Below are 12,752 nucleotides of genomic sequence, written 5' to 3' on the forward strand. Positions count from 1 at the left end.
ACATTAGTATGTTATAAAAATTATTCTATTCATGTTTACTTGACACATAAAATGTTCATAATAAATAATTCAAATACAATATTGAATTGTTGGCAAAATTGAATGTTTGGATTACATAATTTTTTTTTTCGTTTATTTTGCTGTTCGGGCATTTATCCTATATTTTATATCGAAATCAACTCAACGCTGAATTACTACTCATCACTTTATCAACATTATTTTCATTGTATACAAACATTTGTTCTCCTTAGATTAATATTATGTTGTTTGCTAACACAAAACAATAAATTAATAATAATTTGAGATATATGGTTGTATTAATCATAAACAGAAGTTATGCAAAAAATATTTGTTATAACTTATAATCTAACATTTTTTAATTTCCAATTCTATATGTTTCACATAATTAACTTCAAAGTTTCACACAGAGAATTCAAAAAATAATATTATATTGAATTTTAAATGTGCGCTAATAAGCACAAAAACAAGTTTAAATTTTGTGTGTATCAACATTTAATGACTATAAATACTTTTATTAGAATTAAAAATTTTATATTATAAAAAGTGTCTTTTATGATTTTAATTATAATATATATAAATATTTATTAAAACATTGTTTATATCTAAATATGTTGAATGTTATTATAGTTGTGTAAGGTTCTTATAATGATAAACTTTCAAATAAAAAACAAAATGTTCAATAAATGAAAAAATTCTACATGAAACTGATATCTATTTATAACAATAAAAAAAATTAACAATTACGAAGAATAAATTAATAATAATAATAATACTATATAAACAAACATGGGAATAACAGAAGTAGTTTATATCTACCCAAAAATAAATAATATACTATGTAGGGTAATGTTTCAAAAGAAGATTTAATTATAATATAAATATTTATTTTTTCATTGTCAGCATTGTCAGCCTACAAGCTGAAGACATATATGTAAAACAACTTAAATAAAAATGTATTAATATAAATTACTAGGAAGGTAGTTAATTTACTAAGATTTTGTCTTATACATTCTTGAATTTGTCTTAACAATATTAAAATAACACTGCTTTCATTAAGACTAAAAATAAATTAATTTATATAAAAAAGAATAAGCACATATATATTTCATAGTTATATATAAATTTAAAATAATTTTAACCTCATGTTAATCACTTTATTAGTGCATATCATATAAAAATTTACTTTTAAGTTATAAAATAATATATATCAATACTAGTTCAAATACTGGAATGTTTTTTCACTTAATAGTTTTTTTTTTAAATTTAGGAATGTATTATTTAATTTATTTATGATAGGTGATCTTATATTAGTTTTAGTTTAACATGTTTGATATCACATAAATTAGTGGCTCTTAATTTCCTTAGCTGCAGCAATACATATTAAATTAGTTTTGTGAATTAGTAGAAACAAATTACTATTAATATAAAGTTATTATGTTTTGACCATATTATAAACATAAACAAATAATATGTAACAAAATTATTAATCATAATTAAATAGCTGCAGGTTGGACATAGTTAGCTGGTAGCATACCAGATTCACCTGTCCTCTGTACAACACCAGTCATCCAACCATCATCTATAGCGGCACAATTGACAATTAAATCTCCATCAGTAAATGAAACTTCATCCAGATCTTGAGCTTCATAATCGTACATAGCCCGGTACACTCTCTATAAATAAAATATATTAATTTAATTATTGTTAAAGGACTATGGAACTAAAAAAACCAATTTTTTTTTATCGTGTGAAAATATAGTGCTTTAATAAAAAATAATTTTGGTAGTCCAAAAAATGTTGTCAGACAATTGCTTCTGTGTTTAAATATAAGTCGCGTTTTACGCGTTACGTCATAAAATCACACCATCCGACGGGCCGTATCTAATATACACGCGTGGAATTTATTTTGCGCGATTAAAATAATTATAGAGAAAAATTGATTAAAGGTACAAGTTATTAATCTACATTTATAAAAAGGTTGTACATTTCTTTAAATGGTCATATTAATTTTATTGCGTTAAAATTTGTTTCAGGGTAGTTTATAGGAAAGGCAAAAAATAAAAATTTTAAATATCAAACATAAATAGGTTTTTCAAAAAATTATATTAGATGAAAACATTTTAAAAATTACCAGACAGTACATGATTATTGATTTCAAAAACAAAGAAGAAAACAAAAAAAAGATGTTTACAATCAGCAACTAAGCGGAAAATAAAGCATGGCGATATACAGGGTGCGGCAGTCAAACCCGATGATTTTAAATGAACTGGCGGGCGTGGCTAAAGTGGTTGAGATTTCGGGAATGTTCTTATCGCTTTTAAGTACCCTGAATTTGGTTATCTTGGAGCATTTGTCGAGTGAACAGCGTGCGTTCGTGGTAAAAGCGTATTAAAAAAGTAATGATATACGTAGTAGTAATGTGTGGCTAACCAAGGAAGGCATTTGCCTGACACTATCTTTAAAAAATGAAGTTTTTAAATATTATAACATAAAATTCCACTTATGTACTTTTTATTTGTTTGGCGAAAAATTAATAAAAAATTTTTTTTCAAATCGTCGGATTTGACTGCCGCACTCTGTATTTGAACAAATAGTTTACACTTTGGGTTAATTCATGGATGCCAATTGGAAAAGTTAAGTACATTTATTTTTAATAGTGTTACAGTGATAAAGTCATAGGTAGGTAAAAAAATTTAATAATTTATTCTTTATTGCGTTTGTTTTATACTATAGGAAATAGAGTCGTAATTCCATCATGTGTGGTCAAAAAGATTCGTGAACATTATCCTGAAGAAAACGGATTATATATTTCAAAACCAGTAATTCATGTATTCTATTTCTTATTATAATAAATTCAATATTATAATTCATAATACAGGACATAAAATAATAAAATGTAAGTTGTTAGTTTAATAGTCATGTAAAACCTACAATACTTCTATTAAATTTTGTGTACCTATTGAGTATACTTTATTTTAAGTTTTTTTACACATTTATTTTAGTTTTTATATTATAAATATATAATAACACATTTGTTAATACAATAAATAACGAATTATAATATTATTAAATATAGGTACCTATGTATAACCTATTTATGTTTGATATTTAAAATTTTTATTTTTTTCCTTTCCTATAAACTACCCTGAAACAAATTTTAACGCAATAAAATTAATATGACCATTTGAAGAAATGTATAACGTTTTTATATTTGTAGATTAATAACTTGTACCTTTAATCAATTTTACTCTATAATTATTTTAAACGCTCAAAATATATTCCACGCGTGTATATTAGATACGGCCCGTCGAACGGTGTGATTTTATGATGTCACGAGTAAAACGCGACTTATATTTAAACACGGAAGCAATTGTCTGACAACATTTTTTGGACCACCAAATCTTTATTAAAGCACTATATTTTCACACAATAAAAAAAAATTAGTTTTTTTTTAGTTGTAAAGTCCTTTAAGTATTGGTTAAAGAAATAATGAATACATACCCCAAGATTATAGTTTTGACTTTCAGAATTGTTAGTATACTTAACACCACCATACGATGGTTGTTTTTTAATAGGATCATAGTCAGCTATTGAACCAATATGATTGTTGTATGAACTGTTAACTGTAAATGTATTATATTATATAATATTGTATTAATAAGTTACTATATTTTTATAAAAGTAATAATATGCCATGTGTTACATAATGTATGTTGTGAGCAAATGGTACATGGATAAAATATATGGCTACATAGTTATACATTATAAATAATACAAAACTCAACTAACAGACAGTGACAACTTACTTAAATCTCCACTATCAGATGAATAAATTAAAGTAGAAGATTGACGATTTAAACATGCAGGAATTTTAGTTGAAGTGTCTTCTGCTCTAGAATGGTACTGTGTATTTTCAACTTTTTGAGGCGCATACCTAGTGTTTCCACTGTTATAACTTTGCTGTACTTTATTTGGTTTAACAGTGTTACTGTGATCAATTTCTTGAATTGTTTTGTTCACAATGACATTTTTTTCTATATAATTTGAATACATAATAATATTATAATTTAAATTAACTAAATAACTTATATTTTATTTTATTACTTTGTGGTTCATTATTATTTGCTGCATTGTTCCCATTAGATAAATGCCTACGTTGTTCCATCTCTGCTTTCTTCAGAAAATCACCATGATACTCTGCATTACTAAATTAAAATAAAACCATATGAATGATTAAAATAAATTATATTCATAGCTAAAACTACCTATACTACCTTATATTTTTTGAATTAGCTTTTATTCTCAATGTTTCTGGGTCATCTGCAACTTGTGTTAATTTTCCTTTAGTCTTTTCAAACTCAGCATGATATTGCGCCTACACAACATACAATTTATTGATAATATAGTCTTTTTAATTTTTAATTTGGAACACTAAAAATTTAAAAAATAAAATAAACACTTCAATAATTACCTACTTATATTTACTAACATTATAATAGAAATATAAATCAAGCGATTCTACATTTTCAGGCAAAATTAGATTCATTTAGTATTTAACTATTCAAGCACAAGTAATTAATTAATATAATTACTTTTCATTTTTAAAAATATTACTACTCAATTACTTTTAAGTAAAACATATCTATACATTATTTAAAATACATTTTTAGACAACTAATTTTAAATCACTTACAGTAAGTTGTCTATCCATAAAGATGGCATGAAATAATTGTTTTCATAAAATAATGACTGAAACATTTTAATTCCAATAACTTAAATTAAAAATATTTGATGTACTTACATTTGATTGTAATCTTGTATTTTCAGCAATTCTTTTTAACTCAGGTGTTTCAGCTACAGTTGTATGTTTTGCTTTTGGAATATGTCTGAAATATGTTATGCAATTTATTAATTAATAATGTAGGTAGAATAAACATTAGTCATTCAGTAAATAGTATCAAATACAAAGGTCATGGGATTCCTCTTCATTTTTTGATTATTTTTAAAGAAAAAAAAAAATTATAATTGTATGACATAAACGTAGCACGCTACTTGATATTTTCTGCTTCAAAGAAAATGTATGAATCCATTAATTGTATACATACCTAAAGAGAATTAGGTAATTTTATTCGTTTCTATGGCGATCAACAAATGGTGGTTACTCAAAATCGGTTAAAAAATAAAACATCTGTACTTAGCCTTTACATAAATTTTATATACTCATTTTGTTCAATTACGAAATGAAATTTACTAAATTTTAACTAGATCAAAATATATTCACTAAATAATATTTACATTTATGTTTAAACAATATGAATATACATTTTCAAAACATATATGCAAGAAACAGATAGCCCATAAATAAAATTGATAAGTGGTGTGGTATCAATATTACTGCTATTAAAATATTATGTGATTATACGATTAGTGTACTAGTGCATATTTTGATATCTTTATGAATAAAAAAATTACAGCCTTCAGTTGTATTTATAATTTATACAATAATTAATGTAGTTGTGTATTGTATAATATGATCAATATATATTTAATTTGTTTTCCTGTCAATTTTTCATTTAAAAAATAAAAATCAGTTTATTAAAACCACAGATTGAGAAATATTAAGAAAGTTTAATCATAATATAGGAACTATAAAAAGTAATGTACCAACAATATTTTAATTTTTATAATTTAAGATTCTTTAAAAGCAAAAATCATCTACTTTTTAATTGTAAACTTTTTTATAAATAAAAAGTATTGGTTAAAGATTTTATAAAAACTAAAATTTGACCACAATAATTTTGGCAAGAAAATATGTAAGTAAATGCATTGATTAAAAATATTTTGTGTTATTGTATCTAATGCTATTTGTAAGAATATACAATTACACAAGGTAACAAATTATTCAAACCTAACATACATATCATATAACATGTCTATTACATGTATCATTTATGACAACTAATATGAGAACACTAAATTATTAAAAAAAATTCCATATCATACTCGAAATTAATTTTGCTATACAAATAATCGCTAACATGTACCCAGTAAAACTGATAATAATTTAATATTAAAATATTTATTTAATATATTGTAGTTATTCCAATTTAAAAAAAAAAAAAAAAATCATCAACGTCATATTCTAAAGAACCTTAATATTAAGCAATTTAGTTATTAATTATATTTTACAGATTAGGTAATGCAATTATTTAAATATTTATTAATTTAACAGGTTATACTGTTTTTCTGATAATCATTTTATCTTTGATATATAACATTATAAATAAGTTTAAGGTAATGTAGGTACTTTGCTATAGATTTTTATTTAGATTCCTACAAGGCTGCTTTAAGTTTTTATTTAAATGACTTATCACGTCCGGCTTTGTATAAAGCCTTAACATCAAGCAATGATGAATAAGTCTAAGACAGAACTAGATAATATGTTTGCAATTAAATTTAGTAATTTATCAAATAAATCAGATGAAACAGATTAAAGATTTTTCATAGGTATTATGCTTTAATTATATTTAAGTACTTAAAAAGTATTAAATTAGTTTTTAATTAAACTCCCCTCTTCTGGATTAAATTAAACTTTGGTAATATTATGTTGAATTAAGTTATGCGATCTATTTTATTATTACTGAAAAATAGGTTAATACATAAATATAAAAATGTTTATATCATAGGTACATTTTCAGCTGGATTTTGAAACTTCTGTTATTTTGCATTAAATATTCTGACCTTCAGTACTAGGTTCATTCTATAATTTACTTGACAATATGTCTCTATGAATAGGTTGTTAAAATATGGTTGTTTAATTGCTTAAAATACTTTTTTTTAAATAAAATAAATAATTATAACAGATTAAATAAAAACAAATGAATGGGCATTACATACCTAGGAATACATACATTTAGGTTATCTCTCAAGAAAAATATCAGTAAACAAATTGATTTGAACATTAAAGATTAAACTAATTATAATGTTTGTACACCTAATTGGAATATTGTCTTTATCTATTTGTTTTTAACTGTTTTACAGTCCATTTGAATTGGCTGTAGCTTTGTGATAATCTAATATTATAATTTATGATAGGTAATGTATTATATCAATTATTTGAATATTTTATTGCAACCAAAAGTTCTACCTCCGCTAGCAGTCTATAAAATAACTAAATAAGACGGGTTTATGGACTATGATAAATAAAAAAAGCAGTATAAAGTACTCACGCTTCACAGTAAGGCTCTTTATTGAATCCCTTGTAATTTCTCATGTTTAATGTCATGCCACAAGACTGGCATTTGAAACATTGTTTGTGCCAAGCCTATTCATAAAATAAAATTAAGAAAAATTAAAAGGAAATTTAAGTGTTCGAGACTTTCTAAAAGAATAGATAGAAGTGGGTTGTTATAAGTATGAAACAACTAATGTACCTTATCAAGACATTTGAGCTCTTCAATGGGATATACAATTTTCTCACATCTAGCACACTTTTTGTTCATCTTCTAACCGTCGCCAAAATTACCACACAATGGCACACGTTTAAGACGATAATATGATAACCGTTGCTGCAGTATATTGTAGATGTATGGATACACACTACCACTACTGTAAGTGTCTGCAACACAACAAAACTAGCTGGATTCGATTTTGTCGTTCAAGAGAGTACGACGTATAGTACCTACAAAGTAAACGAAAACTGTATTAAAAAATAAAAATAAAAATATAACACACAATAATTAATATAAGAACGTAAAACGTGTCAGACATGAAAGATCATATCGACCTGGCAAAAGTAGGCGGATAGAATGATGTAGGTACTAACCAGACGAACAATTATTCGAAACGTTTAATATTCGATGTTCTTTTGTGCGCGTCGGACACAGCTCTTCGATGATTTCGTTTGCTAAGCGCCCGAATACAACTGTTGAATCGAGAGCGGAATACTTATTACCTACACGGCATTAACAATAATATTGATAATGGAACAGTGTCTGTACAACACAGCGATGGACCAATATCGTTATATTATTATTATAGATATAGTTGAATAATGATGATAATAATAATATTAATAATACGATTTTCCCTTTCACTTTTCTTATACACACCGTGCCCGATGATCTCATCCGGGCAATCGGGTGGGGGAGGTGGGTGGTGTCGGTGACTGCAGCAGTGCAGGCGTGCAGCGACGGCGGCGATTGTGTGTACACATCAAAATGATCAAATACCAAAGCGCGGGCCGACGCCCGACGACCGCGACGTTGCTGCAGTCAGTTCGGGGCCGGAGCGACGAAGGTACGCTCGTTAGCCGTACATAAACGCGTCCCGATTGGAGAGATCGGTGGCGGCGGCGGCGGCGGCCGAGGAGAAACGGTGTCGACCGATTCGTTTGGAGCTAAAAATGTTTGTCCATAAAATGTCAAAATGATTGTGCCCACTGCGATCAAGTCTCCCGATGAAAATTGACATTTTGACGTCCACTTATCAATGACATCCTATTTTCATGTAAAATAATAATAACCTAATACCTATGTTAGGTTTATATATTGTTGACTTTTTGTTCTATAGATTATTATAATAATAAACATATCATTCTATAGATACCTACAATACTTACTGGGAAAGAACGCAGCTTGGAACGCGTTCATTTTAAAATATTGGAACGAGGAACGGGAAAGAGTTCCTATTTTTAAGGAACTTGAACGAAAATTTCCGTTCCTCAAATTATATAAAATAAAATGAAAGTATTAAATGCATGTTATTTTTAATAATATTTTCTAGAATATATTTAGTATTTTAGAGTTTGTAATTTGGTATCACTTCGTAAGTCACTAATAAATTGCCATAGATATAATTATAGAACAAAGGTATATTATGTCAGAAAAGGTAACGAATATTAGTCGATTATTTTTGGTTTAAAAGTTGTCTACAAAAACACTATCGACAACCGCTCAGATCATAAGAAAAATGTAAAAGAACGGGAACGCGTTCCTTTTTCATAACAAGAATGAGAAACGAGTAATGAATTCCTTTTTAAAGGATTTTCCCCAACACTGGCTGTTAACATGCTTAAGTTGAAACGGTTTTAATTTCATACATACCCAATAGTTGTATTCTTACTGATATTTTAAATTATTCAGACATAAGTCTGAAAGTGAATATCTGCAGCTATATAGGTAGCCATCATAGATATAGAATGAGGTCCATACGACCAGTGGTGTATACAAGGGGGGACGTGGGAATTTTGAATAAAATCATTTATTGTTCCTTATTGTTAAATATCTTACTACCAAAGTAAAAAGTTTTAAGAGGGTGGGGGATTTTCCAATTTTCCCCTTCCATTTAACCATGTCGTTTTCTTTTTTTTACCCCCCCCCCTCCACTTTCAAAAATCATGTCTATGCCACTACATATTTACGTTTCAAATGTTTTGTATAGCTATCACGATTGAATACATTTATTTTTATATTATCTTTTTAAATCGTTAATCGTGCTAAGGCTAACTATACATGCATGTATTTTTGTGAAAGTCTATATCCATTTTTATAATAAATTAATTTGATTGGAAGAAAGACTATGGTTGTTGAATAACTACTTAAGCATTTTGGTTTTTTGTGTGTGGATTTTTGTTTGAGATACTTCTCAGTGTTGGGCGTGGAATTCGATACCTACCTATGAATTTGTAAGAACTTTCCTAAGAACAATATTATTTTAATTGTTTGAATTTTTAATATTTGTTTTTTATCATCGACGCAGAACGTAGTCCGAATGTTAAATTAAAAAACCTAATTACAATTAAATATATTTTTTTTACCTAAAGAAAACTATTCATACATATAAAGGGAGCAAACATTTCGAATTTCAATTGTCACTGGACCCCCCCCCCCCCCCCCCCGAAATTACTTTAATATGTCTTATTTTTAACCAAATATCAAAATATATATTCAATAAAATTACAATATGCATGTTTTGGAGTTAACATAAGTTACATATTTGATTAAAAATGAGGTACCTAGCTGCCTTTACGGCTATAGCCTATAGAACTGTAATTTGTATCTCTATAATAGATAGGTATCTACCTACTCCAAAGTTTAGACCCACTCTTAATGTTTTAATGAAAATGCCAAATGCCAAATGATTTGTGATAATATTATATTTTACATTATGTCGTTAATCGTTATATACGTCTTATATGTACCTGAATTCGATTAAGTATTTTTATTTAATATTATAATTGATGTAATGAGTGTATGACATCTGATGACTTCAGATTTAAATCTCAACTATACGTAGATATCTACCTACGAATGTATAAAAAGATTTGATTGATAATTAATAATTGCTTTAATTTTAAGTAGCTACAATATTATGTAGCTACTTAGGTAATACTAAACAGTAATTTATTTAAGTCTTAAGAGTGGCGTGATTATTTTATAGATATTTGTTTTTTATTGAGTGAAGTAAAAAATAAAAATAAGAATCTAAATTTATTTTACTTGTAAATATCTGATACCTAGTAATAAGTACCTATTATAATTATTAGTTCACAGCAAGTTTTATCAAGCCATTTATATTTACACCTAAATAATATTATATTATGTTCCTTAATTTTAAATGGTACAAAAAATATTTCTGCAAAAATTATATTCTTAACTATTTTTTAATTTTCTTGAAGTAGGTACATTGTACCGTAAAAGTTAATTGGGGCATATGCTAAACTGGGCATATGTACCGTTTCAAACAATATTTGATATGACCGTTTCCCCTCACAGCCCGTATCCGCCAATTATTTTAAAAAAAGATTTGATTCCCGTTTCCGCCAATCTACCTGTTATGGTAAAATTAATAATTATTATAAATTATAATATATTCCATATTTTTAGACATGCGTTTGTAATAAATTAATATCGGTATTATACAGTCCTGTAAAGTATTTAAGTAAAAGTATTTGAGTAAAAGTATTCAAATACTTTTTTAAGTATTGAATAACTTTTTAAATACTTTTTTTGTATTAAATACTTTTTTGTATTGAATACTTTAGTTTTTTATTTCGAACATTTTATTTTTATTCGAAATAATTGGTTGGAAAAATATTATTGTCAACTACAATAATAGAATAATAATTTTATTTAATATTCTGTATTTCTGTGTAAGCCGAAACCCAAAGATTTGTGAAAACCAGGTTTCTAAAAAAAGTTATTGAATATTGAATAACAATATTCCCTTTAAAACTATTAGATAACTATTAGATTACCTACTACCTATGTGTTTATATTACGATAATTAGAAACCCACTTTAAAAACCAAAAGTATTTGAAAAGTATTTAAGTAGTATCTTAAATACTTAAAAAAAAATGTATTTGAGTATTTACTCAAGTACCTACTTTTTAAAAGTATTCTTTACAGGACTGGTATTATATAATACCTATATTGAATGTTTCTATAAAAATAATAATAATAACTAATGAGTAATAACCGAGGTAATATAACTAATATAAAAAAGTCATAAATCATAATATATTACATAAACCAAATGTCCAAATACCACTCACTCACTCACTCATTCATCATTCTACATGCCTACATCTCAAAAACTACAAAATGTACAAACTTGAAATTTAGAATAGTGGTTCCTCTAATAATCTAGGTGTGCAATAAGAAAGGATTTTCCGATATTCACATTTTAAAGAAGTGGTCAAACAGGGATCTTGGGATTCGTGGTGAAAATTGAAATGGTTTTGTTTATAAATGGTTGCCATTGGTTACTCGGACAGATTAGGTACAAGCATGCATCAAATTGTCAAGCTATTATGGCCTCGAATGAAGAAACTACCTATCTATATCTTATAAATGAATGTACTTATGTGTGTAGCCTATATAAGTACTTATTAAGTACTCAAAAACTACTCAATCAAATTTGCCGAAAATCTCTAGTATAGTTTACACCACGTTAAAAAAATATAAAAAGTGCTAAATCCAATCGGCGACTTGCAGTTGTCCATCTATTTTGAATTAATCCACAAATCTAGGTACACTGACGCCGATTTGTCTGTACCTAAACTAAGCCACTGAGGTCCACTAAAACCGAGATATACCTATTTCGGCAAAGCATGATTGGGCACAATATACCGTGTTAGCAACACGATTGAGCATAGAATATTATTTTATGCGACGTTGCCACATCATGCTATTCAATTTAATTCGTAGGTATACCATATTTTGATTTTATAATAATAATAATAAATATTATTATTATTATTGTTATTATCAAACAGATGTATGAAATGTGGCTATTTACCATGAAATCATGTAATTTTTTTAATTCGTACCATATTTTGAATTATTATAATTATTTAAATAATTATTTTTTGTATAATATAGTTCAAAATTGAAAATGACAACGTATTGTAGAGTTTTTTATGCTCAATTGTATAAGTTTTCTTTTGTATTTCTATATCCTTTGATAAGCGGACAAGTTTGTTCAATCGTGTCGCAAAAAAAAGGTGTTTTGTGCTCAATCATGTCGTAGCTTATTTAGCTTAAATACCTACTATATATAGGATTTTTCACAAAAAAATCACCACACGGGCGAAGCCGGGATACTATAGAGTAGATACAATGTACATATAAATTATAATGCATAATATTATTTTGTTATAGTTTTTATAGACATAATAATAATAATAATAATAATTCAAAAGTCAGTGGCGTAGTTATGGGGGGGGGGG

General features: G+C 26.7%; 1 protein-coding gene across 1 annotated transcript; it reads right to left on the reverse strand.

Moving 5' to 3' along the window:
* Window positions 1–495: 495 nt before the first annotated feature.
* LOC100166543 (LIM and SH3 domain protein F42H10.3) lies at window positions 496–8,229 on the reverse strand. The gene is made up of 9 exons (XM_001942760.5): window positions 7,847–8,229; window positions 7,455–7,702; window positions 7,251–7,345; window positions 4,823–4,907; window positions 4,296–4,396; window positions 4,126–4,226; window positions 3,828–4,055; window positions 3,523–3,644; window positions 496–1,694 (listed from the first exon to the last, which is right to left on the reverse strand). Exons 2-9 carry the CDS (start codon window positions 7,521–7,523, stop codon window positions 1,515–1,517), a joined length of 981 nt encoding a protein of 326 aa, XP_001942795.1. The 5' UTR covers window positions 7,524–7,702; window positions 7,847–8,229; the 3' UTR covers window positions 496–1,514.
* Between the last annotated feature and the right edge of the window lie 4,523 nt (window positions 8,230–12,752).

This window comes from Acyrthosiphon pisum, chromosome X (assembly GCF_005508785.2).
Source record: "Acyrthosiphon pisum isolate AL4f chromosome X, pea_aphid_22Mar2018_4r6ur, whole genome shotgun sequence".
NCBI lineage: Eukaryota > Metazoa > Arthropoda > Insecta > Hemiptera > Aphididae > Acyrthosiphon > Acyrthosiphon pisum.

What these genes read in the sequence shown, in the direction of transcription:
- LOC100166543 (XM_001942760.5), bottom strand. Translation starts at nt 7,523, where the DNA reads ATGAACAAAAAGTGTGCTAGATGTGAGAAAATTGTATATCCCATTGAA. An exon ending in ATACAAGATTACAATCAAAT is followed by an intron (nt 4,397 to 4,822) that starts GTAAGTACATCA and finishes TATGTTGTGTAG; the next exon opens with GCGCAATATCATGCTGAGTT. An exon ending in GTCAAAACTATAATCTTGGG is followed by an intron (nt 1,695 to 3,522) that starts GTATGTATTCAT and finishes TTTTATTTATAG; the next exon opens with AGAGTGTACCGGGCTATGTA.